We start from the raw sequence: 27,632 nt of genomic DNA on the forward strand, positions 1-27,632 counted from the left end.
CCCTAAGTTCCTTAGCAAAAGGTAGAATAAATTACCTAATTTTGTAAATATTTCTGTTCGTTAAGTGCCTCAATTTCAAGCTGAAAGTTACGGTCAAACTCTTATTATTTTTTCGAATATTTATACAGGATATAGCCACTTCAGTGTTGGAAACACTGTTATCAATGTGGGTCCTGTGTTCAGAATGTATACATTAAGTATACACCGGCATTACCTACCCAATTTCCCTCACATGGCATGGGTTGACCCGTAGCTATGGTAAAGTTGCTAGTTGCTAAACATGCCCGCGCTGTGGACTGAACCACGGACCTTGTGATTACGAAGCGAACTCCATAACCACAAGACCACCCTTTGTATAACCCAGCTTTCCAAGAATAGCCTCGTTTTCAAAATAATTATTTTCTTCGATCTAAATAAAATCCAACCAGAATATCAGAGTTTTCCAACTCGAAAAACTTCATTTTTTATGATCATTTAATATTTTATCTGAATATCCTTATTTAAAGAACACAGAACCATTATAAAATTTTGGATGACGTCATAATTATTATAATTTATGAAATTCGCGAAAGGTGTATTGTCGCAAAAAGCTGTGACTGTTTTTCAGTGGAAAATTTTGTAGGTATTTATAATTGCATGTTTGTTTCCGGGAAAACTTTTTGCAGAAAGAATAAAAATTCGCGAAATCTGGGAAACTGCGTTTAAAAGTGCATTTTTCAGCATACAATTTTGTGGCAAAAATTCGCGCATGTTAATCCCCTTGTGTAAAACAAAATGTAGCATTTTTACGCACTAAATTAATAACATCGAACACGACTTTGTACATGCCAAGACCCGACCCCAGCACCTTTTACCGTAGCGACAAAAACTGCTATTATGCTCGAACTACCAGAAGGAGAAGCGCCTTGAGAAGCAATTAAGCCTGGATACAACGTTGGTAGCATACCTATCTGTGTTATTTTTTCACGCCTCGCTTAAAAACAAAAACAAATTGCCGGTGTAATTAAATAGTGTCTTATTTGTGAAAATGTGTCGACAAAACTTCGTCAAAGAAAAACTGTTTTTCTGAAAGCCTGACATGCGTAGTACGTTCAACGTTCTTTGAGATAATTTTTTTTATCTCAGAGCTCTGGGGACGACATTCCTATTAAAGTATCTTTCGCTGCTTATTTCCGAAAGCCAAACAAAATCTTTTGCAAAAAATGTAAACTATGCGTAGCGCGTGTGTGCTCTAGGCGCCAGGTCCCTGATTATTCTTATTTGAAAGGAAGGACTGAAAAAATCTTGGGTTTTCCTATGCATTTATGTTCATATTACGTGATATTTTTACTTTAGTCGCAGAATCCTTGATGTTCTTTTCTTGTTTATAAAAACTTTTACATAGAGATCTATATTTATGCTAAATCTAGGATTCGGAGAAAGGACTCGTGGCGCAAGATAAATAAATTCTGAACCTAAGAAAGATTTACAAAGACGTCAAACAGTTGTCATCTCCTTTATTGTCTTAAAAAAACTTTTTACAAGCACGTTCGACCTTATCAAAACAACGACTGTTAGTAAAGAAAACATAGCGTTTAAAATTTCATAGGTGTAGCTAATGTTTTCGAGTGTAAAAAAAAAAGATAGTTATACTGCGAATCCATAACGAACGTTTCATCCCTTCCACCCATACCCTAATAATTTAATGTTTAAATCACTTTATATCAGCTAACACTTTTAGCAATATTATATTTCATTATCATAGTTTGAAGTAGTGGAAAGATTGTCATTCAATATATTTTGAAGTTTTTATAAAATTAAAATCTTATTCAAACAAAGACACAAAAGAAAACTTGTGTTTATAAAAAGCCATCTTATTTTGTGTAAAAATAACACTTCTAGTGGTCATCCAATGACAATATGTGTTGACGTCCACAAACGCTGTGAGTAAATGTATCGTTGAGAAGTATTCATAAGAAAAAAAGTAAAATTTCACGAAGAATGTTTATAACGTTTTAGTAGCGGTCATGAAGAGTTCTATCTTTTTCCTAATATTATTTTGTTGCATGGTATGCCAAGGTGAGTAATTACTACCTTAAAAATAAATCTAAAATATTTGGACATTTTATAAACGAATTTAATTTGTTTGGTTCAGGCCTTCCAAATTTAACAACCCTGACAAGTCCTGAGGGTGAAGTTAAACAATCACTTTTAATACGGTTAGCGAATTAAAATCGCATATTAAAAGAAGAAAGAAGATATTTATTTAACTTTTTTTTTGGTCTTCCAGGTCAGGAAACATTGCATGTATCTATAGGAAGCACTTTTATACTAAATTGCTCGAACGACACTTCTGGAATTTTCCACTCGTTAGTGTGGTCCACATCAGCCATAAGAAATGGCAGCATGAGAACGGCCTACGCTTATTACAGCACGGGTGAAGAAGTAACCAACGAGCGATTCCAACATCGGCTAAGGAGATATAATGGAGCATCTATCCAAATTAAAAATGCACAACGAGGAGATGCGGGGAAATACGAGTGCAATATCTTACAGCTATATAAAGTTCAAGATGAGGGATGGGACAGAAATCGATTAAGAGTTCGTGTTTTATCGGTTTACAACGTGATTATCGTTGACGGTGAGTAAATGTCGTGTGAAATCTATCAGCCTGTGTTGCGTGTTTATATTTGAAAATTGAAACTTGTCAATTTTGTTAAATACGGTTTAAAATTACTTTAGACCCAGAATTTTTAAAAGTTTATAACTAACAATATTCTTAATTCAACTCAAAGAAGCGATTTATCATTGCCTAAATTTTTTCATCCAGTAATCCTAAAATTATCTATAGCTAGTTCCATTTTTTTAACTTATAAAACCATCGTTCAAAAAGCTCTTTAATAATTAATAAAGAATGTTTGAGTTTGTTGTTTTTCTTTAGGGCCCCCAGTGATAACGAAGACGTCTTCGCCATCGCATTCTTTTGCAACGTCAGCAGAGGGTAGCATTTTTTGTGATGTAAAAGGTACATCTCCCTTTAACATAACATGGTTCAAGATAGGTGGAAAAATAACAACAAGACAAAACGTTAAATTTACTGAATGGACAAAAGTGAAAGACGGTGTGTATAAGATGCGTAAACATTTGAAATTTTTGAAGTTTTCTTCATCAAATGTTGGAAAGTATGCGTGCACAGCCCAAAATAGTGTTGGGAAAGTGTCAAAAATCATCGAAGTAAAGTTACAAGGTATATATAATTTATCAAAGTATTTTGAATAATTATTTATCCGTTCGTTCATTTTATCAACTTATTCATTTAATTCTCGCTTTCGGTGAATTTGCACCTTATCATAAAACAGTTCGGTGAAACGTGACTAAAATTTTCGTCCTGTGACTAATTTCCTACCGATTTTCTTAACCGTTATATTGTTTTCTTGCCCACTTTTTCTTTTTCTATTCTAAAGTTTGGATATTTTTAGTTTATATTTTACGTTAAAATTATTATCCACTGTAAAAGCTATAATTGCTTAATTTCTTAGCGTAACAAGTATTTACTTTATGATCTCAAAGAAAACAATAGTCGTCAAAAAGTGACTGAAACAGAATAAAAAATATTTACAATGTTTTCTTACTCATAAAGTAGTAAGTTACTTAATACGTAATAATAAAAAAAGTTTTGTTAATGTATTTTTTTTAGTTCATCCGCAAATAATGAGTCCAAGCTACGTGTTGGCCAATACTGGAAAGACTGCTAATTTGAAGTGCGCCGCAGCTGGATACCCAAGGGTTCGTTTTAGGTGGGAATTCTCTACCCACAATTTCAAAAGAGTATCTCTAAAACCTACTCAAAAAATTGGTCGTTACCACGTTATGAAGACCGAACATATGGGCAATTGGTCTTCATCTGTTCTTCGAATCAGTAGAGTGCAAAGGCAAGATTGGGGCGTGTATTATTGCATTGCAGAAAACAAAGCTGGTTTCGATGAAAGAGAAATTCGACTTGATGGTTTCTGTAAGTATGTCTCATGTTCAAAGAATCGTAAATAAAATACCCGCTGTTTATCGGTGAACTAAAGATGGTAGTTGTAAGGAACGGCAGGTGAATTTCCTTAGATTTTTCCGAGAGCGAAGGGAAAACAATCTTTTGATTTTCTCTGGAATCTGGAATATCTTAAATATAATTTGAGAGAACTATTCGGCACAACTACAGAAGCAGCGCAAGGCCCAGATTTTAATTTTTTGTGCAAAGTTTTTAGCGATACAATACATATGTGTACCTTCGATTGACCCGATTAAATAAGAATATTATTAACCACCCTGTTAAGCCGTTTTTATAACAGAATTACTACGCCTAAAACTCCTAAAAAGTGGAAATTTTGTTAAAATCATGCTATACCAGAAACCTCTAAGGGTATTCAGGTTTCCATACATCTGTTAATACCAAGACTTCTATTTACTAAAAATTTGTCCCAGATAAAATGTTTAGCAGTTGTAAATGTTAGCAATATTTGAAATGTTTATTTAAGTTCAGCATTTTGTTTTTAAAAAGAGCGTATTTTACACAGTCACTTGGATTAAACGAGAAAATGTTACTATATGTTTGTCTTAAAACGAAACTTACTAAAAATATTTTAAAAAAAAACGATTCATCAAATAAAGAAGACACTCAACCAACCTGACCGTAAGAATGAATCTCCAGACCTAACTTAAAAATCGTTTGAAAACACATTGTAACCACTTCTTCATTTTCTAGCTGTTCCTGACACACCTTCCATGTTACACGCGGAGAAACGAACAACTCGTTCCATTAAACTCAGTTGGAAGTTAGGCAACAATGGTGGAAAACCAATCAAATTAATCGCATTCGAGTTTAAAAAAAGCAGATCGATCAACTGGAAAACACTGCAACTCTCTGTCGTCAGCGAATACGACGTTTTAAACTTAAAGCCAGCCACGTTTTACGATTTTCGGTTAACAGTGATAAGTGATATAGGAGAAAGTAAACGAAGCAATATCTACAGTGTAAAGACATTGCCAAAAGGTAAAAATTCTTGTTGATTATTTAAAATTTAACAGCATATTATCGGAGCTTTATTACGGCACTCTCTTACAAAGAGCCATTTCTTATTCACTTCGAGGTGAATTATTTGAAGGACAAATTTGGAGCATTTAAAGGCTATTGAGGACGCTTTTTATTAGGGTTTTTTTTCGTGCAACTCCCAAAATACGTAAGCAGGCACATAAAAACTTCTTTTGGCTGCAACACCAGTAGTTTGGCAGCTTTGGAGAAGTTAAAACAAGTCCACTTTTACCGCCATTTCTAAATGTGATGGGAATTGAGCATATCGAACATCAAATTTTAAACTTACGCTTTGACGGGAAGAAATGTTTAAGTTCTTTGTTTTTTTATCAAAGAGAATAACCTCGCTAGTGTTTTGGTGACTAGCAGCAAGGTACGCTTGTTGTTCTTATAATTAATCTTATTTTTACAAATAACTTTGGTTTGATATTTTTAGTAAAATCATCACCTCAAAACTCTGAAAAGAAAATTATTTGGGGATTAAATCTTGTGGCTGTGGTCGGCATCTGCGCTGGAGTGCTTATCTTTCTTACTTGTATCGCGTCTTGTAGTTGCTTTATTTATTTCGAAAGAAAACATAAAAGAAAAATGATCAGAAAAAGACAGCTCGAAAAGAATGAGAATCAAGAAATGAATCATTACCTGATCACGTGATCGCTCTTTTTTGTGGCGGGAAATGAAATATATTAACATTTAACTGTTTAGATAAACGTAGGAAATTTATTCAATCCGCAGAGTGGCGGACAATGGAACGTTTAATGTTGAATTAGGCCAGTATTATAGATAACCATAAAGTTCCTTCTTGTATATATGTTACATTTTTTATATTTTTCTAAATGTTGTACATATTGCTTTATCAGAAAATCGAAACTTTAGTTGCAGCTCGCATATGTACCTCCTGAGACTATAGAGAAAGTGCTATTGTTACAGCATTCGTTTGCACCCCATTTTAAATCACTATTTGTAAATATAGCGCTGTCTGTCCATTGAAAACATGCACAGTCAGAGTTCATGTGGTGAAAGCCGAACGTTATGTCTCTTTACTTTTTGTTACGAACAATTATTTCATTAATCGAAGCAATCAAAAATTGTAATCATAGACAGGATAACCGAGACTTTTTACCGTTTTCTTGGTCTTCAATGACGTTTTGAACTATAACAACAAATATTTTAATAAGAATATTAAACAGTAATATTGTTTGTCATTGATAATATTTGTGGCGTTTCATCGTACCATCTTTTCCAAACGTTTGACTATTACAGCATTTGACTGCCTGCGTTTCTGCAATGCTGCGTTTACTTATTTCATATAGAGCGATTATTGATTTTTAAATAAGAAAACAAGAAAAAGAAAAAATAATTTATAGTCAACATCTGGCCTGTATTTTAAAAAAGATTACGCTGACTTGCTGAATGCAATGCTGCATCTGTTTGTCTAATCCATCTGAAGTGATCCTGTCGCATAGAAAATCTTACAGCAGACTATTCCCTCCATTGTGCGGACAGGTATTCCAAAAAGGTAGCTAACTTAACCCCCCAATTATTTACTACCACATCAGAACGGCTTTATTTACCTGTAAATGGTAACTTTCCTCAGCAAATATCGGCTTTCCAAATATTTCGTAAAACCTAGGTGAAACCAATGTAACTCTTAAATCATGCGGCAGAAGGTCACCCAAGAAAGTGGCAAAAAATGCTTCTGACAAGATATTGAATTGTATAACGCACAATTTCTCATATAAAAAAACACAATAATAAAAGAAATCTGTCTTCGAAACTTTTTTTCGAACGAATTCAGCTTTCACGCACTTTAATTATCAAGTTACTTGCGGTATGTTGCCTGTAATAAAAAAAACCCTTAACTTTTTGAAACGCGTAAGGACAGGAATAGACAATTAGCTAAATTAGGTAAATTAGACAATTAGGTAAAGTAGGCTATCAATATATTACAATAGCTTTCGTCTTTTTATTTTTTTGTCATGCTAAACGTTTCTTTAATGTCTTTATTTCCTCTAGTTCTTATCGTAGCTTTCTTCTATTTTCTAAACGCTAAAACAGGTGTTACGACTGGTGGTAAAGTCATTACAAAAAACATGCCATTCATCGATCCTTTCGGTAACGTTGACCCATTGTTGGATGATAAATACAGGCAAGTAAATGATAATAGTCATCTACTAGCCGTTTGTAATGTCAAGGTAGAAGAATTTGAATTGTTATGTCGTAGCAAAACTCAGCGGCACATTGGTAAAGGTGGAAAAAAAATAGTTTTTTTTTATTTCAAACAAAGCAAGAAAAATTATAAAAATATAAAAAAAAATCTTATTTCTTGCTTATTCGCGAAAGTCTTTCCGCGAAATTTGTTCCATAAACCGCGATACGCGAAGCTAGACGATCAGCTAAAATAAACAATTATCTACAGTAGACAATTAGATAAAGTAAACAATTAGCTATCAATTAGACGATTAACCCTCCTCTTGTAAGCCTCCCATAATAAGCGCACCAATACTCTGTTTACTTTATTACACTGATAATAACCCCCGTCCCAATATAAACTCATAATAAGGTCATTGGAGAAAGCCATGGTTTTGATGTAGACGACTAGCGTAATGATTTTGATGATTCCTTTTAATGTCAATATGGTAACGCTACATTCAAAGAAGGCGAGGAAACTCTAATGTAAACCTTCTGTTAATCGATGGATGCGTGATTAAATATTAACCGATAAACGTCAATATGAATGAGTGACGTTTTTTCGATTAAATATTGAAATTACGTTTACAAGTGAAATGAAGTTGTTTTTGTTGTTGTTGTATCATTCAATTTTGACAAGATTATGTCTTTAAAAGGAAACGAAACCATTAAACTATATAAGATCAATTATTTTCCATGTTATTATGATAGATTTCGTTATTATATTACCGTAATTTCTTCGTCTACGTACAGCTTTCTTTGTTTGAAGATATTGTCGGATTATCGCTATTTCGATTGTGTAAGTCAATTTGCCATTCTAAAGGCTAAACGTTACGAGTTACTTTTTTTTAGATGCCGAAACCAATTTTAAGTTGAAATTTACGAGTTAGTAAAATAATTTTTCGACTTGGTGCAATATATTCCGCCCCAGCCTTGTTCCCAGGGCATCTTGTATCTTTTCTGACCCCGGGACGGGAGGTTGATTCCGCCCCTTCCATAACTTTTGACACATTTGCCCAAATTAAATAAAACTTGTCTCAAAGAAATTCAAATTTATTTTCTGCGGCACCGTGGGCTTGGAAGGAGATGTTATCTTATCTTAAGAAGACATCATTGCTTGCCCCCAAAAACGCGAACATAAAGTAACAGGATCTCAAGTTAATAGGACAGTTGGAACAGGACATTTTGTCAAAAAAAACAAAAAAAAAAACAAAAAAACATGGGTAAATAAGTCAGCAACGAAGCTAGATCAAAAGGTTGCAGAAAATCACCACCTTGCGAAGGAAGTACTCAGGACAGAAGAATAAACACCTTTTAAAGCTACAGTTCAATTCATACGTTTAAAATATTAATAATATAGACACGATATACGACGAGGCTCTCTATCCTTTTTACCTTTGATGTTGGTGGATTGAAGACAAATTTTGTAACTATGCATTATTCCACCCTCGTTTTCGAGGTTTCTGGTCTACATACAAGGTTGTCAAAAAAAGAAAAAAAGGTTCTGTGTAAAAACATGGTTATAAGTTTGTTTTTCAAGGACTTTTTAAACTTTATATTAAAATGAATGATTAGGAAAGCTTTCTTGAAGTTCTACAGTTAACTCTCTGATCCGAATTCCAAGGGAGATAGCGTTTTGTTCGGATTATATAGAGATTCAGATGGTAGAAAGGCTCCCTTTTTCAAATTTCAGGCTTGAAGCGTGAAAATTCGGATTAGAGAGAGAAATAGGAAAATTTGTGAAAAGGAAAAGTGGTGAAAATGAAAAAATGAGCAATATAATCTTTGTGATACGATTTATTTATTGCTGCAAAAGTGTTCAATCGATTGTTTCTTGTTTGATAAATTGATCGGGATCATCATCCTCAATATCGTTTTCACAATTACGTCCACTCATTTCGGCAATGATATCTACATCAGAAATACAATACAGGATACGCTGATCTCGAAGTCAATATCAACGATCTTGTCTGCTGTTAATTCGAAGTCCACGTTGAATTTATCACTTTAATCACTTAAAGACCCTGTAAATTTTCGACGACCTCTTTTTTTTTATTCAAACTCGCGAATGGGTCATCATCGTCGTTTAAAGCCTTCTAGAGAGACTCTTTAGAAACACCAGATATTTTGAAGCAGTTTAAAAGTTTTAAGTTTCATCAAATTGACGGTGACTTATTCGTTCGAATTATAGAAAGATTCGAATAATAGAGATTCGGATTAGAGAGAGTCAACTGTATGCCATTATGGAAAATTGAAAAAATTGTTTTGTTTCAAGTTATTTCGGTTTAAAACGTTTATCATAACAGAAAGAAAGTTTATTTAGTCGTGTCTGTCAAGCATTTGGAAAATTGTCAAGCAGCATGCTTTGAACACGTGTAAATATCAGACCATTTCCATTACGATGTACTCCCCCTCATCAATTTAAAATTACGAAACTCCTGATAAGTTGCTTTTATACCAAAGCTTTTTATCATCAACAACGGAGTGCCGCAATATCAATAACAGCTGTAATTGAACATTGCTTCCACGAAGTCCGAAAGGTTGACGACCTTTTTTAAAACGTGTTTTTATTGCGATGTAACAACGAATTTTTTTATAAGCTATTCAGAAGAAGTGAAAGGAAAGATTGAAAGTAAGAATATACATCATAAATTAAACATAATTTTTTTATGGGATTTTAAGATAAAAGGTGTATAGGAAAATGATTGCAACGTCTATATTTTAACGTCGTAACGTCGCTTTGGAATAAATGATATGTAATCAAGGAGGATTAAAGAGAAGGCAGGCAAGAAGAGTTAGGCAGGCAATTTTCAAAGACGCTGAATTTTCTCAATTCATGGAAAGATTTAAACAACGAATCTACAGAGGAGTTGTTTGAACCTTTTACAGTTCGATTACCAATATTTGAGCTGTTTGAAAAGGTTTAAGAAGCTATTTTATTCTATTTTTAGATGTATTTGCTTTGACTACAAGAAGGGTCGAAATCAACTACTAGAATTTTCTATTAATTAATGCAACTCTTGTTACCATATTTCCATATTATCAACATCGATACAATTTAAAACAAAGTCAGTCAACAAAAAAAAAAATCGATAATGTTCGCCGGAGACTCGATAACGTTATCGGTTACAAACGTAGAGATATTTTTAGTAACATTTGATTGCTTGGCTTTAATCGGCTGTGGTCTTTCATTCTTATTAAAAGCTTCAGAATCCACGGCGGCATGTTTTTCACCGAGTTTGGCATTCATCATAAAAAACGAGAACAAGAAACTTGTGCACACAGTGGAGTTGATCTGGAGAATTTCAGTACTATGTTGTATTCTGTTAATGATTTTAGTATCCTGCACAACCCGGTTGGAAGACACGGGATACTGTTTATTGTTAATGTGCGTTCATGTTGCTGTTATAACGATTAACTTTGCGACGTTGCATGTCGCAATACTTGGGGTCGAGGATTCGACCAAGAAAAGTCTACTCCGAAAAAAAAGTGTGTTGTTAAATATTTAGAAATAAACAAACTTTATATACATACATTAGATATTTTTATTAATTTAATATTATCTTTCTTTAAAAGGATTTTAAAGTTATTCGATCACGACACGTTGACCCACAAATCGCCTTTTAACCTGGAGTCTACTTTAAAGAGCAGTAACTTTCTTGATTTTTGCCTCTGTTCACAAAAGTTGATATTTTGAAAAATTTCAAATCGAAAGATTGTGAAAGTTTTTTACAAATAATTCTCTGCTCTTAAAAGTTACTATTCTTTATCAATTGTTTAGTAAAGAAAAATTTTTTAACTATTTTTTAGTCCTGTACCTCTATCTTTAATCTTTACCCCCTCTCTCACTCAATTATCTGAATTACGAAAGTAAAACTAGAGAAGAGTAAATAAAATTTACTCTTCTCTAAAAGAGACGATCGACTTACATTTGAATTTGGATCTTGTTTATAAAATCTGAAAATTTGAAAGTAAAAAACTTGAGTTTCTTTACCACATTCATAAAAAATAAAGTTCACTTGTAAAGATCTTTTCGAAAATTTTCCAAAAAAACATGGCATTTCGCGATTTTCTGTCATTTAACCTTATTATTAGACTTTTTTTCTCCCCTTAAATTGTGTACTACTTATGTTAACTTTTCTTAGGGTGACTTTTCTTAACCGTCTTCAATCATTACACCGACCCCTGACCTCGCAAGCTCGGTCAGCACTTAGACCTCGGGCGATATTTTGCAGTACAGCTCGGGGTAATCGGTTATTATTGTATTATTATTGTTCTCTTTCCACACAAGGTACGTAATACGCATGGGTTGTTTCTGCTTCTCATACTCCCTAACACAGGGTTAAATTGGTACTGGCAGAAGCCTACCCTTAGTTAACAAAAAACGATAATACGAATATTTCATGGAGAATTATTATTTCACCTTTCATTTGACATTTTAAGGTGAACGTGACATGGCCGGACAAGAATACAAAGGTACCTCTAATACCGTAACCTTTTCCTGGCTCGGAAGTCACATGCCGTCCACTGTGGTGGTAAGGTGCGGAACCCCTTCACTGTTTTACATGGGAGACGCGGAATTATGTCCACAAAAGGAGAAAAAAGAAAGAAGAGCAACGGCTATTTCCAACAGTGGAATATTTTGTGTTTGCTAATGTTCTTCTAAGGAGAAAACTCACATCAAAATTTAAGTAATTTTCCAATTTTTTTAGTGGAATCGAGCCAAAAAAAGGTTAAAAAGTCATAATTACATTAATTACATGAAACTTCGAATTTTTTTATATATATTTATTAATACATATAATCTATCATTTTTAATGTGCATTTTTATTACAATCCGCAGTATCCGCACGCAATATTTAAGCATGAAGGTTTTTGTTTGGACTACGAAAGGTAAGTTGTCAATCTGTCAAAAAAAGAACCTTACTAGATATTAAAAAAAAATGTGTTAATAATAAAAAAATAAAACAGTTTTCTCATTTTAATGTCACGTGTTAGTCTGTCATGCTACGAATGTTGTGGCTTCAATTTTATCAATTTTTCGAAAATGGCATCAGATAATTTCGCTTCCTTCGTGGTATTACGCAAGCAATTAAAGAGAAGTGATACCCTGCACATTGGGCAGAGCTCTAATTTCGTTGCACATTCAGCACAAAAATCGTGTCCATTTTCACACTTAAATATTGTCTTCGGAATTTCATAGCAAATAGGGCAACCAAAATCACTTGCCAGCGAATCAGTAACAGTATCGTCAAGTAAAAAGAAAAATAAACTTGTAAGAGTAATCTCCCTCTTTTTGGACGCTAGTGTCAAAGCAGATTCGTTGTTCTTGTTTTTTACATATGGAGATGCACCTTTCTTTAGTAGCATTTCAGCTGCTGAAAGATCAACATGATCATTGAAACTTAAGTGCAACGCTGTGTCTCCATCTGAATTTTGTTTGTTTATTTTTAGCTGTGATTTATTCCTCTGAAGCAACAAATTTATGACCATCTCATTTTTCGCCCTTACTGCTAAATGAAGTATCGAGTCGCCTTTTTTATTGAGGTTGTTTACATCTACATGATTTGAGGATATCAAGGCAAAAATGATATCCTTTTGCTTGTTTAGTAAAGCGTAATCAACAGCGTTTAAACCAACTTGATCACATTTAGTGACGTCAACATTATGCGTCAGCAGCAACGAAACAATCTCTGTCCGACCACTTTTAGTTGCCGTAATTAACGGAGTTTCTTTAGCAAAATTTTGAATAGATTTAATGCCAGGGTATAACCAAAGTAGTTCTTGCAGGTTATCAAACGCCAAATCAGAAAAATCATAATTTTCTATTGCAGTGTGAAGGACTGTATTTCCGTCAACATCTACTACAATTTTTGAATTACTTCCGTGATATTTCAAGAGCTCTGAAACACCTTGGTGAAACCTGTACTCGAATGCAACATGCAAAGGAAGCTGACCCAGTGAGTTCTGAATTTCAGTTATGACTCCATGCTTTAGTAAAAGGAAGAAAATTTGGAATGATCTTTGCTCCGCTGCTACGTGCAAACATGTGTTGCCACTGCAATCCTGGATGTTTACATTGGCATCATTTTTAATCAACATTTCCACAAGTTCGTACTGTCTTGTTTCGACAGCTTTAAGCAGCAGTGTTTTACCAAAGGCGTCTATTTCATTGATATTAGCAGCGTTCTCGAGTGCCTTAAAAATAGAGTTTTGAAGAACCATTCCAGCATTTAAGTTAGCCAAATGTTTGTTATGAGGCCCAAAAAGAATCGTTAAAATTCCTGGAAGATTGGTTAATACATCTCTTTTTTTTCGTATATTCGATTTAACTATGTATGCTCTTAAAATGATTTTGATAATCTCCTTGCGATGGGTAATACAAGCAATTCTTAACGGTGTTCTTCCATGTCTATCTTTCATTTGCAAGCCTGTGGTTTGCATACCGTTGGAGAAACATAGATTTGTCATTACTTCTTCGTGCCCTTCAAATGCAGCAATATGCATTGGACACATACCGATTGTATTACGATACGTAACGTCCGCGCCATTTTTGATCAATAATAGTGCAATGTCAGCGTTATTATTGTAGCTGGCAAAATGAAGAGGCGTATTACCGTGTGTATCATGGCAGTTTATATTGGTCGTCAATTGAAGCAAGAACTCTAGAATAGCGTTATCTTTTATATTTTTGTATAACGCGTAAAGAAACGGTGTTTGATTGTGTTTATTTAATGGATGAAGAGCACTATATGCTGCCACTATTTTAATGATAGGTAACTGCTTCGTGTCGATTGCTTTGTGTAAAATGGATTCTATGTTAACTTCACCAGTTGCCATGCTATGTTCCAAGAAGAAAATAACCTTGGTGACATTTTGAGCTTTAGCAGCTACAAGACACGGCGTTTCTCCATTTTTATTAGTCGCGTTGATATCGGTCTGTTTGCAGTGTGAGAGTAAGAGTTTGAGAAGGTCATCTCCAAATTGATATCTTGCAACCTCATGTAAGACTGTGTTGCCATCGTCATCGCGTAATGACACATCCGCTCCATGTTTTAGCAGTTGTTTTGCTATTTTTGGATTATAAAGTTGTTCATCAACAGCTAAATGTAATGGACTTCTGTAGAAGCTGCACATATAGTTCACATCAGCTCCATAGAATAGAAGAAGTTTCACAAAGTCTAGTTTTCCTCCTCTTATACTGTATGTCAAAAGATTATCTGAACCAATTAAAGTTTGTTGTACCAAGCGCCTTTTCATTAACAATTTTCGAGCGATGTATTTAAGTTGGTTGTTATCTACAGCCTTAATTAGTTTGTTTGCTGTCTTTGTATCCATTTTTACACATAAAACTCATAAGTTTTTTTCTACATTTTAACAGACCTTTGACTTTCCACTTTGTTTAGTGTTTATGAAAATATACCGTAAGCAAAATTATACAAACAGACCTGGTTTCTATTACACACCTTAAAAATTCTTAACAATAAATACAAATTTAATAATCATATTTAAGTCATTTTGTAGCATGTACGAACCGTCTATAATTATTCATCCAATTAAAAATATATTTCCTATTTTATATTTCCAATCGAAATAACGTCATCTTTGTTGTATTCGACAAAACCTGATTAAGCTCGTGTACAGCACTTTTCTCTGAGGTACAGACGAAGGCTACAATTTTATTTATTTATTAACACGCATTGGGATGGATTTTTTAATATGCTTAGAAATAACAAACAAGTCGCCATACATTTTATCTTTTAGAAACTTGTTTTTATAAATTTATGAAGGCAAACAAAACATTGACTATAGAAACATTTATTGTTTTCTGAAAAAAAATAACTTATTCCAAAAATAACTTATGGAAGATTTATTTTTGTCATCGTATCGGACGTGTTATCTACAACAGAATCTGTGGCAGTAATTCAACCCACCCTTTTCAGTTGTGAATAAATGCATCTTATATAACACGCGGAAGTCATTTAAATTCTTTTAAAGTCTTTTAATTTAAAGTCTTTTAATGTCGAAGTAATTACCGTAACAATTCGTAGCCATGTTGGTTGCTTAATCTTTTGGTGAGTGTGAACCGTTTTATGTTTGGTATTAATAAGGCCCTGGTTCAGGAGGTGATAATGTCAAGCATAATTTTTCTCATTTTGAAAAGCCTATTTGAGACTTAATTGAAGATTATATCATAAAAATTGGTATACAATATGAGAATTCTGGCTTAACCCGGCGTTTCGACGCCAGGTGCCCTGGCTCTATAGCAATAGTCGTATTCTGTTTGTCTGTCGGCGAGAAAATACGACGTGTTACGGAAACACGAAATGCAATATATAAAGGACGGGCGACCCCGTCGATTCTTCCATGGGCGACCGACTAGTCTCTTTAATAATAGCCGTATTCTTTCTGTCTGTCCACAAAAAAAACATCGTGCTACGGGACACGAAATACGGTGGTGGCTCCACTCCGTGGATTTTTCCACGGGTTAACGATCTATATTATAATACCCGTCTGTCAGTATGCGAGGCAAAGTAAAACAAGTTTCTTTTTTAAAAACCGGAGCATTGCTTACAGCTATAGTCACAGAAATAATTCCTGTCCAGTTTTTGAAATCCCTAGCGGCATGGTTGAGTGAGACAAAGTATACCAAGTTTCTTCTAAATTAAAAGCACGGAATCGCATGTTGGATATAGTCTTGTCTATCCTAAAAATCTGTGTAACAGTAGCCATTTGAAATATCCCTTTTAGAACTTTGTATTTTCTAAATACTGTGTACTTGAGAAATATTTGTTTTCTATACCTTTGTGCAGTTTAGGGAAAGTTTTTTAGTATTTTTAGCCATGCAACAAACAAATCAATTTTAAGATTTAGTCTATAAACGTACACTGTGATCCGAAGGTAGCTAGCTAGAGTATTTTGTTCAGTTTGATTGCCAACTTTATTCTTTCCTTCTTTTTGTGTTATTTTCACCAAGCTGATTTTTAACTTTAGCTCAACAAAGTTGTAAACCTAACTTCACATTTTCATTCATTTATTATGTTTACCCACCATACCTTTATATTATGGTTAATGATGGTGAAGTTATAGCTAACTTTGCAATTTGGAGTGTATTGACATAACTAGCAGTTTATGGGCACGTCAGTGTGGGTGAACAGGTTTTCAAAAAGGCAGCACATAGTTGTTGGGAATGACAGACTGTGCTTTTACTCCAATCAAAGCCAAGAATAACCTAGTTAACTAGGCTTTCTTCGGGTTAATAAAAGGAATTTCTCTCAAATGAAAGCTCGGACGCAAACGAATGTGTCGACGCAAATCCCTAAATTTCAAATTCAGTTCAAAGCAAACCCCGAATTAAAATCAACTAATCAGCACAAAGCTGGCGTGGTCACATCTTACCCTCTTAGATAATAGGAGAATTAATTATATTTGTTTGGGTGAGTGATGCCATTTGCTTAAAACATGAGTAAGAACAATAGAAGTAACCAATCAAAATGAGTAATTTTTCCTACATTAACTATTCCAATTTCCTGTTGATTAGAAAAATTATGCTGGTCCTCTTGGCTAAGCAAAAAAAGTTAGCGGTCACTCTTTTTGTTAAATGACAATTTTGAGTATCTGGTGAAAACTTATATTTTCAAAGTTTTGCAACATTTATTGCATGTGCCACATGTTTGATAGGCTGTGTTTAAGTAGTTAAAGGATGAAAGACATCCTTTGAAAATTCACAAAGAATTGAGTGGTGGTCTATAATGCCGGGCATCAACCCTGCTCATGTCGTATCGTGGGATATAAAAATTAAGTTTGATCAACATTTGACCAAAAAAGATAAAACAAGCTCATTTGGTTTGAAATTTTCTCAGAATATGTACAGGCTTGGAAGAAATCACTAAAAAAATTATACCTATTTCTTTGTTCTTCGGTCAAAATCCATTTTTTTCTTTAAAAAGTATCATCGCCCTCCCCTAAAATGTATAAATTCTGGATCTCCTGGAAATATAGCTCTTGAGTCTTAAAGCATCCAATAAAAATCTTTAAGTCATTAATCCTCTTTGTACTCATATTTGATTCCCAAAATGATCCGGGTACGCTCAATCATGACAATATGATGACTACGGTTTTTAATTAGTTAAGGGTGAAAACAAGCCGGAGATCTTTGTCTTCATTCATTTATTGTTTATTTTACTCTTCGTCCCTGTGCTTTTTACAACTGCGATGAATTAAATGAAAGTAAGTGTTTAAGCGGTCCAAATTTTTATGATTTACTTTTTATTTACCATAACGACTCCAATAATCATTAACTTAGCAATAGAAAATGTGTTTTTTTATGATGTGTGAATTTATAGAAAACAGTAGCAAGCTTAATCGGGATGGTGGCTCAGTTACCATGACAAAAGTCCCCCTCCTTCTCCCTGTGACGCAAAAAACCAACGAGACAAAAAAACCTACCCATTGGCTTATTGTCAAAGGTACTTACAGGATGAATACTAGCATTCTAATCAAAGCAGCTCGTTTCTGAATAGAATCAGTTAATTTTGTTAGCGCCAACAAGAATTGTTACATTACTAGCTGTGTTTACAACGACTCAATCTGTTCAATAACCCCCATGCCCTTCAAACACCGCATATATTAGGGATACATTAAAACAAACGCCATCGGAAAGAGAAGATGGGTCCCTTTTTTGGCATAAAATAATTTTAAGTTTTTTTTGCTAGAAGAATAGAAACATGACTGTAATTGTTAGTAAGATTTTCATAAGTTCATTGCCTCCCAGTTTAAATGGTTGCGTTTAAAACTCTCAATCTTCATTGCACTTAAGTTAATAACATTTTCTAAAGTTTATTTGGCTGTCGAAAACGATGTCCGTCTGTAAGCGATTAAAAGTTCACTTGTTTCAACTACCTAAGCTGGTAAACGCGACGCAGACAGAAAAAAAATTTAATGCACACTCCAGAGTACTAAATGCTGAGACCTGCAAACGTAAACGCTTGGAGGCAACTAAGTATGAAAATTTTTAAAAACTTTGTTACAATTTGTACCAAACTTGTACTTGTCAATAATAAAAAAGTTTAAATTTTATTTATCGAACAAGGGATTATTCTTTCATTTCATTAAAGTTCAGGAAAAAAAATTGTGAAAACTCTAAAACTCAGCCCGATGTCATATTCGAAGAATTGATAAATTGAAACCACGACATTCGTAGCCTGACAGACTAACACGTGACATTAAAATGTGAAGAATGGAAAACTATTTTTTCTTTTTTTATTATTGACACATTTTCTTTTTTATATAGCAAGGTTCTTTTCTCTGACAGATTGGCTACTTGCCTTTTGTCGTGGGAACTATAAACCTTCATGCCTTAAAGTTGCGTGCGATTAGTTTATAAAAACTATGCTTGAATTGTGATAAAAATATATATTAACAATCATAGATTATATAGATCAATAAATATATATAGCAAATTTGATGTTTTATAGAATGCCTAATTAACATGATGGGTAAGAAGAAGAAGAAGAAGAAGAAGAAGAAGAAGAAGAAGAAGAAGAAGAAGAAGAAGAAGAAGAAGAAGAAGAAGAAGAAGAAGAAGAAGAAGAAGAAGAAGAAGAAGAAGAAGAAGAAGAAGAAGAAGAAGAAGAAGAAGAAGAAGAAGAAGAAGAAGAAGAAGAAGAAGAAGAAGAAGAAGAAGAAGAAGAAGAAGAAGAAGAAGAAGAAGAAGAAGAAGAAGAAGAAGAAGAAGAAGAAGAAGAAGAAGAAGAAGAAGAAGAAGAAGAAGAAGAAGAAGAAGAAGAAGAAGAAGAAGAAGAAGAAGAAGAAGAAGAAGAAGAAGAAGAAGAAGAAGAAGAAGAAGAAGAAGAAGAAGAAGAAGAAGAAGAAGAAGAAGAAGAAGAAGAAGAAGAAGAAGAAGAAGAAGAAGAAGAAGAAGAAGAAGAAGAAGAAGAAGAAGAAGAAGAAGAAGAAGAAGAAGAAGAAGAAGAAGAAGAAGAAGAAGAAGAAGAAGAAGAAGAAGAAGAAGAAGAAGAAGAAGAAGAAGAAGAAGAAGAAGAAGCACTAAAAGATTGAGAAGAAGAACAAGAAGAACAAGAAGAAGAAGAACAAGAAAAAAGATTGAGATGTCGTGCATTATAAATGTAACAGCGAAAAGATGAAATAAAGATATACTATTTAAACAAAGAGCAAAGACAAATGAATTTTAAAAAAAAGTATTGTGCCATACAAAATAACACAGTTAAAAATGGAAATGTTAGTTTTTCTCAATTAGAATTACTATTTGAATAATTAATTGTATAAACTTAAATAATCAAACGAAAGCTAACACTACCACATTTAACACGAACATTTCTTTCCAGCTACATGGTTATTTGCAGGATGTATTGGGTTGCGCAGCTCATACTTGTAATTTCATCGTTAGCATGTTTTCTCCACTTTCTTGGTTTGTATATGATGAGCGCAAAAAAGCCTTCGATCACCTTACAAAAATATTTACTCATCAATTTATCGGTTAACGAAATTTTAAGATGTGCAACTACCCTTGTGGAAATAGCGTTACTAGAAAATACAAATGTTAGTAACATTAAACCTGGTCTATGTTCACACTATCTACAGGTAACTAAGGAAGCACTGTTTTTTCCGTTCTTCACAGTTATGATTTTGTTGACTCAGGATAGGTTTTGTGCAGCGTACTTGCACATAAAATATAGAAGCTCGTGGTTTCGAGCACATGCCAAGTTGCTTAGTATTGTTGGCTGGTGTCTATGTGGTGTGTACGCCGTTATCTTGACCACAATATCTGAACTAAATCATAATTGGTTAAAGCATTTTAGTGAAGCTTTAACAAAAGTATTTCCAGTTTTAACAATGGTTTTGATCATTCAGTTTTTTATCACATACACTTATGTTATTGTGGTTATTCGCAGGATTAAAAAAAGACACCCATCTCGCGTACAAAACAACTACAAAGAACTTCTACTTTGCTTCATTATTTTGACGTATGTTATTTTCAAAGGAATTCCGGATATCAGGTATTTTATTTCACCGGTTGCCGACAAAGCAATGAGTCACTATTTGCACATTGGAGAGCATTTAAATATGCTTTCGGACCCGTTAATATATATTTTTATGCAAACAAATATTCGACTTCACCTGACCGACTTGTTGCAACGCTTTCGCACCATTTTTGAAAACCTCACGTCGAACGAACAGCAACAGCAAAGTCGACATTGGCAGTATAAAGACAATGCAGTAAACAGTGGTGGGGAAATAATGCAAATGGTCTCAATTTAATACCTGCACTGTTCAGATATATGTTTTGTAAAAACGTCTGCTTTTATGATGTAGCTATGTGATTTTCAAATGTTACCCAGGATGCTTTGCTAGCTTAGAAGTTATAAACCTGACGGGTCTGCTGTGTTTCTAACAAGACAATAGGACGGTTTTTAACTGTGCATGATTACTGAAGCAACAAATCACATATTGCGATTTATGCTGGCATTAGATTTACATTGTAGATTTGATAATAGTGTTTACATGCTAAATAACTTCCATTCACAAAAAAACCTCGTTGGTAACAGAACTTCTCATAAACTTAGCCTTACTGAAATTTAGTATGAAAATCTTTTTGTATAGAATCTATAGATGAGTTGCGGCGTGACGTGATGTTGTGATTTTGCATCAACAACAATAGACATGCGCACGCATGTGCACAGACAATAAACATAAACAACAGACCGTGACGATCGAAAATATTAAGTGTAAAAAACTAACGCTAAAATTTGTAAAGTCTGCTTTTAAACAGAGAAGATTATAGTTTAAAGAATTTATTTGGCCTATGTAGTTTTTCTTTTCGTGTCTGTCAAGATGTGCGCGCATACAAATCATCTTTAGATGATAGAGTCAAAAGTTCATTTAAAGTTTTCAATAATTTTCTAAATGCCCTTTCAACAACCTTTTAATTAGACAACCTTCAAGTGCACTCATTTTTCTCCTCCTGTCAAATGCAAATATCTTAAATAGCTCAATAATGGATAGTACTTGAATAATCTATGTTTTGTTTTTAAGTTTAATTTCTGTTCTGTAAAATACACAAATAAAATATTAGACTTATGTTTTGTTTTGAGAGATGCATTCTTGTTTTGTGTGTCTCCTACTGTAGAAAGCTCATCTCATATCTTGTCGTGTACTATAAGTAGTTGTAAAAGTACAGGCACCAATAGAGTGACTAAGGGAAACTTTTAAATTGGCAAAAACGGGATTCAAGTTCTAATATAGCCCCCAACTTTCACAGTTTTTTCGGCCCTGTATTACAATCTTTTGATGATTTTTTAGAATGTTTCTTCCTACCTCAAAGTCATCAGTGTCTTTGTTTTGAACATCCTCCATATGTTTCCCTTCAATGAAACACAATCTCGTCCCCAGGTCTCTTTTACGCCTTTTTTCCGCCAGACTATCGGTAGGGGTAGCAAAGTCATGGGAACGAAGTCGAATGAATAAATTTGTGCTGAAATATTTTTGGAATGTTAGACAATTTTGCCAGGGTGATTTTCATACGCTTTCTTCCTGATATTCAATAGATTAATTAAAATCCTTAATATTATAAAATAAAACCATTTGACGATTTACAACTTTAAAAACTATAGCTCAGAACAGAAATCTCTTAATATGTAATACTTATTTTTTATAACTCTTTTTCTTTGGAAATGATTATATAAAACGAGGCAGCCAGGTGAGCGATTTAGTTGGTTAAACAAGTCAGGCCGTTCGTCATAGTTTTCAAAGTCAATAATTTTTACTTTGAAGGTTATATGCAATCGAGTCAGAGTCACTTTGGCAAATTGACTCGCTTAAAGCTAGGCGCTTGGGAATAACGAGATATAACCCAACCCTCTCTGAAAAGAAAGAAAGAAACGATATGCCAGTGACATTGATTGAAAGCAGGAATAACAACATCACATCACATCCCAATGGATGGAAATTGAAATAAGAAAATTTCTGTATTCGCATGTCTGTTTTAGTTCTCCATAGAGAAATGTTTTGCTTTATGCAACCTTGTCCGGTCCGGCAGGTCTCTTTTACGCCTATGATTTTCTTACCGGAAGTCGTGAATATCATGAAGGTAAATGAGCCCTGGGGAAAAAGTTGTGTTTTATTTTTCGTATTGGACTAATTAAGGAGTCTTTAGTGGTTTGGCAGTTTAGACATTCTCTGCATTTTTGTATTTTTGCTTCTTGATAACCACAGATAAGTTTTATACACTTTTTTTTATTTTCTAGGTTTGACACAATCCTCAATTACTCTGTTGATAACAAAAGAGTGTACATATGCTCATCCACATATTTAACCTCATCCAAGGGCTTGTTAGGTTTTTAAACGGGTCCCATCCAACTACAGGAAAACCAAACAAGGGGCGCGGTTAGCATGTATAATTTTTTGAAAATATAATAAAAGAAGTGTTTTAAGAATGTATAGAAAAAATTCTTTCCTTTGCAACGAAATAAATTAATACAATATACAATATTTTCTAAAATCTCTATTTGATGAATATGTATAAATATGCTTTTAAACACCACACATGAATAAATATATAAACTTCGTTTCCAGACTTCTTTTACCATTACAACAGTCACATTCCATTAAATATTACAAAATTCTAGTCCGCCACGTCACGTCACGTCGCTACGTCACGTCGTCCCCTCACGTTGCCACGACACATAGCCGCATAGCCACGGAACGATACGCCCACATTCGACGTGAATCTCCTCGATTTGACGGTTGGGAATTATAGAGAAAACTGCATAAGCATGTGCGATATTTTCAACTATATATCGCAGTTGGTATCATTAAAAAAAACGTGCTTCAAAACAGCTTCTGTTTCTACGGATGATTGGACTACATATATGGTAAGGATAAAAACTGCGTTGCATGTTGGCCGGGGGCAGCTTTCCAGGGACTTTTGACAGTGCACTCCTTTGTAATGCCTATTAACATGTCGTATTTCTCTTCAAAATAATATTTGAATGAAGCATATGTATCCCATCTGTTTTCTTCGTTGGTTAGACGAAACAGACTATCGAAGAACGGAGGAGAGATCTAAAAAGAAGACAAAAGTTTCAACAAACCATATCTGGTTTTGTAGTTAATTATTTAACGACAGGAAGGGTGGGCGGATTAGTAATAATAATTGAAATGAGGGGGTTAGGTAGAGTTTGCGAGTGAAGAGAGGCGGGTTACGTGACGTAATTTTTGAATCATCCCTAAGTGGGTACACAGATTTTCATTACGCGTAAACTAAAACATAAACTAGAGCTTTTATAGATCACAAAAACAGTTAAATCGCGCAACATTTGTATCTTCTTTGCTATCCTTTTTATTGAATGTTTATGAGCTTAATGATAAGACTACTACAGTCTTCTTCTTGCTTATGCCATTTTTAACTACTGTAGCTGCACCTAAGGACATGCAATCACATATTTCTAGATTCTACATTACAACAGCTTTAATTTTGTATTTTTGTTTATGAATAAATATAAATTCTTTAACGGCGAAATGAAAATAATAATAAATAATAATATTGGAGTCGAGGGATAAAATCATATTCTAGGAAATTCTATTTATATGTGATTCACACGGAACAGAAAATAAATATGAAAGTCCTATATACATATTTGTTATTTCCGGATTTACATATCAAAACAAATAAATAAATAAAGGATTTCAACTTCATCCTAGACCCCCAACTTAGCTTGTTTGACGCAAACTAAGATGGTGACGAAGCTTGAAACAGAGATTAGTCATCATGGTAGTTGTTGTGTTGGTGATATGTTAACAACATTATGTGCTGACGTATTGTTTTTATGACTTATTTTCGTCCGCAATATAAAGGTTCACATAGGTATCATAAGCGGATCAAAACTCCGTACTGTGCCCATAAAAAACATCGGAAGTTCGCTTTTCCGTTACAACATTTTAATAACAAATAAAGACGTGTCATATTTTCGTATGGTCGAATTTGTAATAAACAACGTTCGAGTTTTTATTAATCTTTTAGATATCTTTCTTTCAGTGCAAAAAACGCCCCCCCCCCCCCCTCCCACACACACAGTTGGTCTGTCTAAGCTCCTGGGGCACGAAGACTTGTTATGATGACTTGAGATACCCTGCGGTATCAAACACGAAACCCATTTCTTTAGAAAGTTGATTGTTATTTAATAAAAAGAGTCTTCTAAACATTCTTACATTAGGGGTAACTTTTTGCCGGGATGATTGTCCACCTTTAAATGGAAAATTTTTCTGTCGCGATATTTTTTTTCTTTTAATTAGATGAAGTATGCAGAAAATATCTCCTTTGTTCCGAGACGGTGTGTTTATATGGAAAGCCTGAGCAGTGATGTTGCTTAGCTCAAGCGGGATCCCTATTAAGATGTCCATGGACAAAACTTTTTTTTATAAACACAAAGTGAGAACAGCCCCTAAGATTAAGAACTTTTCTTTTTTTCCATAAGAAATAAAAATTATACAAGCGGTCAAAAAAAGAAAGCACATACTTTTTTTGATGAGAACGTAAAATTAAAATATTGTCTCCAGTTTCGAAAATGGACATTTTGACCCCCGTCCCACATTTTGACCACCCCTCCCACATTTTGACCACCCTTCCACACGGAAATCCTACCAATTGCTGCCATTTTTAATAAATGAAGTCAGGAATTAACAGTTTTACCACAATTAAATAAATACCAACATGTCTTTTGAAATTAATTTGAAAGCCGGTGTATGTGTAACGGTTATCCCTAACATTTTGCCCAACCGGTTCTCACCTTTATGTAAGTAACCCAACAAGGGCACTGGTACTTTATAATATAAACATGGCAGAACAAAAACGTGAATTCATAATTATATAAAAGAAATCTTACCTCCGCCCTCGCCACACCCTTCTTGTTCATCGTGATATATCGTCCAGATGAAATTCCTTTGATGCGTAAAATGCTTGGTCCGTGAGATTCCATAACAAATAATGCTAAAAGTGATCCAAAAAATATAAAGAATAAAAAATGACGATCGTTTGCTTTCAATATGTTATTTTTAAGTTTTAGAGAAAATCGGGAACAACAGAAAATAATCTAGCGTAAGTATGTTAGGGCGTTAATTTTTGTGACGCCGCGTGGAAGAATTTGGTATAAAATCAATAAGGGGCGATTTAGAAAGGGTCGAAAGGTCTAAAAACAGATTACTTATGCGGTCATTCCCGTAAATATTTATCCGCCGCAACAAAGAAGATGCGTCATTTGTTTACGAGGAGCTAAATTATGTACACAACTTATGTCTGCCATTATTAAAATGGTATCAAAGCTAGCGCTTTACCTAATTGTTGTTATAATTCTACAGAATTTTTTGTGATAGCTGTTTACCACTGATGCTTGATACCGACTTTCTTACAAAATGGCGACAAGGTATTTAACTGACGACTTCTAAATCTCTTTTTCCTATTTTTATAATATCCTCGATAAGAATCTATTATTAAAGTTAATTGACTCGTAAATGATCCCGACAATATCATAATCAACACCTTTTCACTATTTACGCAATCACAGCTACAAAACTAAAAAAAACGAAAACCTTCATTTCTTATCGAATTAAATTATGACATTAATAGTGTCCTGGCTTTTTTTTAAAAAAAAAGAAAGTGTAGAATTTGAGATAAAATTTAAAAACTTTAAGAAATATAAATATGAAGTATAAAACCTCCAATCCAAAAGGGTAAAATATTCACATCAATTTTTACTGATTAGAAAAAAAATTGCACTGGTATTTTACATTTTTTTGCTGCAAAATAATATCCAAGATGGTATCTACATAAGTCAACAGAGTGAATTATTGCAGATAAAAATTTTTTTTGATCCAAATCTCCGCAGACCAAAATAGATTTTTAATGATCCAATTTGATTTCTTTAATTTATTCAACACTTAGCAAAGCATGTGGTTCACGATCAATATGTTAGATACATGATTGTCTGATATGATTGATGACACGGGCATTGACAAAAACAACACTACTGAATAGAGGAATAAAGTAAAGTCTGGAAGTAACTAAATCCAGATCCGAAATATTTTCCCTGTAACAAAATTTTCTGATTCCAACTTCCAATATTTATTATTTAAAACAACGGCAAAACAATTAAAAAAACATGCGAGACATATTTTAATAAATATTGATTTTATCATAAACCCATTCATTACTTAAATTAATAAATAAATTAAAAAAATCTTACTTCCTGGGTCATTTCTGTTTGTCGTTCCATCAATCGTTCCATTCATATGTATTCTTATATACACACCCAATTTATTGGCAAGTTTATATAACCTTCGATTCGTGGGAGTCGCGGAAAGCAGAGCAGCGTTATGGTTGATCCTGGCTTCTCTCTTCTTTCGTTTCTTGATACGAGTTCGCTTATTTTTCCTTACAGTAACTCTGAAATCTATCGAAGGCTTTCGCACAAAATCATGAGGTCTCTCAGCACCACTTGATGCAGACTTGACTTCAATGATAGGGTCTCTAACATCTGGTGACTTCCGGGCTACGTGTACAGTTAATTTCTTTTTTCCTCCACTAGATTTTCTTCCTCTGTACGGTGCTGCATTGCTGTTCCATATGAAACAAGCAATTAGAGTTATCATAAATGTCTGCCAGACATCCATCCAAACCATAGTTATACCAGAACACAAATAAAAAGTCCTATTCCAATGTTTTTTTAAGTATTTTCTTCTCAACTATTATGCGGCATGCGGTTTTTAACAGGAACGTGAAGATGAAATCAAACGTGATAATATTTTTAATTACTGCACAATTTCAATCCTTAGATTTATGTCCTTCCCTTTCTTCACAATTGACAAATTTAAAGTAGAAACAAATATAAATAGATATACTAGACGTCTTTCACCTTGTGATATTTATGTGTGTTTTTGAGGAATCTCAACGTGAACTAAAAGTCATTAATTAAAGACATTCTTTATATATTTGAAACGGAACCATCAACAAATTGTTTCATTTCCTCCCTCCTTAAAAAAAAACAGTAGAACATTTTAATTTTCATAAAGGATTGTATTCAATTCGGCTTGCATGATTATTTCTGTTGTCAGGAAATTACTATTGTTGGACACCATTAATAGAACTTATACCATCGTACAATTTAATGCTGTTCTCTATTTGTCTAAACATCAATTGGAATTTTTTTTGATTGTTTTAATAACGTGAATTGCAAAGTCGTTTCTTTTTAATTTCATTGTCACATTTTGTCAGAGCATCAACGTAAACTAAATAAAACTCTCTGAGACAAACAAAATATAATTATGACGTATGCTTCACACCTATTTGTCAGAATATAATCTTTTTTGT

General features: G+C 33.7%; 3 protein-coding genes and 1 long non-coding RNA gene across 4 annotated transcripts; 2 read left to right on the forward strand and 2 right to left on the reverse strand.

The window, feature by feature from the left end:
• Window positions 1-1,886: 1,886 nt before the first annotated feature.
• LOC130645441 (cell adhesion molecule DSCAML1-like) lies at window positions 1,887-5,940 on the forward strand. The gene is made up of 6 exons (XM_057451432.1): window positions 1,887-2,058; window positions 2,270-2,620; window positions 2,921-3,226; window positions 3,677-3,991; window positions 4,733-5,020; window positions 5,496-5,940. Exons 1-6 carry the CDS (start codon window positions 2,007-2,009, stop codon window positions 5,711-5,713), a joined length of 1,530 nt encoding a protein of 509 aa, XP_057307415.1. The 5' UTR covers window positions 1,887-2,006; the 3' UTR covers window positions 5,714-5,940.
• Window positions 5,941-8,823: 2,883 nt separating this feature from the next.
• LOC130645443 (uncharacterized) lies at window positions 8,824-10,827 on the forward strand. Its single transcript, XR_008982705.1, has 2 exons — window positions 8,824-9,881; window positions 10,201-10,827. It is a non-coding gene; the product is annotated as an uncharacterized LOC130645443 (long non-coding RNA).
• Window positions 10,828-12,010: 1,183 nt separating this feature from the next.
• On the reverse strand, window positions 12,011-14,670 carry LOC130645442 (putative ankyrin repeat protein RF_0381). The gene has a single exon (XM_057451433.1). The coding sequence runs from the start codon at window positions 14,585-14,587 to the stop codon at window positions 12,257-12,259; it is 2,331 nt and encodes a 776-aa protein (XP_057307416.1). The 5' UTR covers window positions 14,588-14,670; the 3' UTR covers window positions 12,011-12,256.
• Window positions 14,671-22,704: 8,034 nt separating this feature from the next.
• Window positions 22,705-27,455, reverse strand: LOC130645444 (fibroblast growth factor 16-like). The gene is made up of 3 exons (XM_057451434.1): window positions 26,509-27,455; window positions 25,153-25,256; window positions 22,705-23,332 (listed from the first exon to the last, which is right to left on the reverse strand). Exons 1-3 carry the CDS (start codon window positions 26,942-26,944, stop codon window positions 23,132-23,134), a joined length of 741 nt encoding a protein of 246 aa, XP_057307417.1. The 5' UTR covers window positions 26,945-27,455; the 3' UTR covers window positions 22,705-23,131.
• Window positions 27,456-27,632: the final 177 nt, after the last annotated feature.

Source organism: Hydractinia symbiolongicarpus, chromosome 5 (assembly GCF_029227915.1).
Source record: "Hydractinia symbiolongicarpus strain clone_291-10 chromosome 5, HSymV2.1, whole genome shotgun sequence".
NCBI lineage: Eukaryota > Metazoa > Cnidaria > Hydrozoa > Anthoathecata > Hydractiniidae > Hydractinia > Hydractinia symbiolongicarpus.

Coding starts and splice junctions, on each gene's coding strand:
- LOC130645444 (XM_057451434.1), bottom strand. CDS start 26,944: ATGGTTTGGATGGATGTCTGGCAGACATTTATGATAACTCTAATTGCT. Junction 25,257..26,508: donor AAACAGAAATGACCCAGGAA/GTAAGATTTTTT, acceptor GATCACTTTTAG/CATTATTTGTTATGGAATCT. Junction 23,333..25,152: donor AGGGTGTGGCGAGGGCGGAG/GTAAGATTTCTT, acceptor TCTTCTTTTTAG/ATCTCTCCTCCGTTCTTCGA.
- LOC130645441 (XM_057451432.1), top strand. CDS start 2,007: ATGAAGAGTTCTATCTTTTTCCTAATATTATTTTGTTGCATGGTATGC. Junction 3,992..4,732: donor AATTCGACTTGATGGTTTCT/GTAAGTATGTCT, acceptor TTCATTTTCTAG/CTGTTCCTGACACACCTTCC. Junction 5,021..5,495: donor TGTAAAGACATTGCCAAAAG/GTAAAAATTCTT, acceptor TGATATTTTTAG/TAAAATCATCACCTCAAAAC.
- LOC130645442 (XM_057451433.1), bottom strand. CDS start 14,587: ATGGATACAAAGACAGCAAACAAACTAATTAAGGCTGTAGATAACAAC.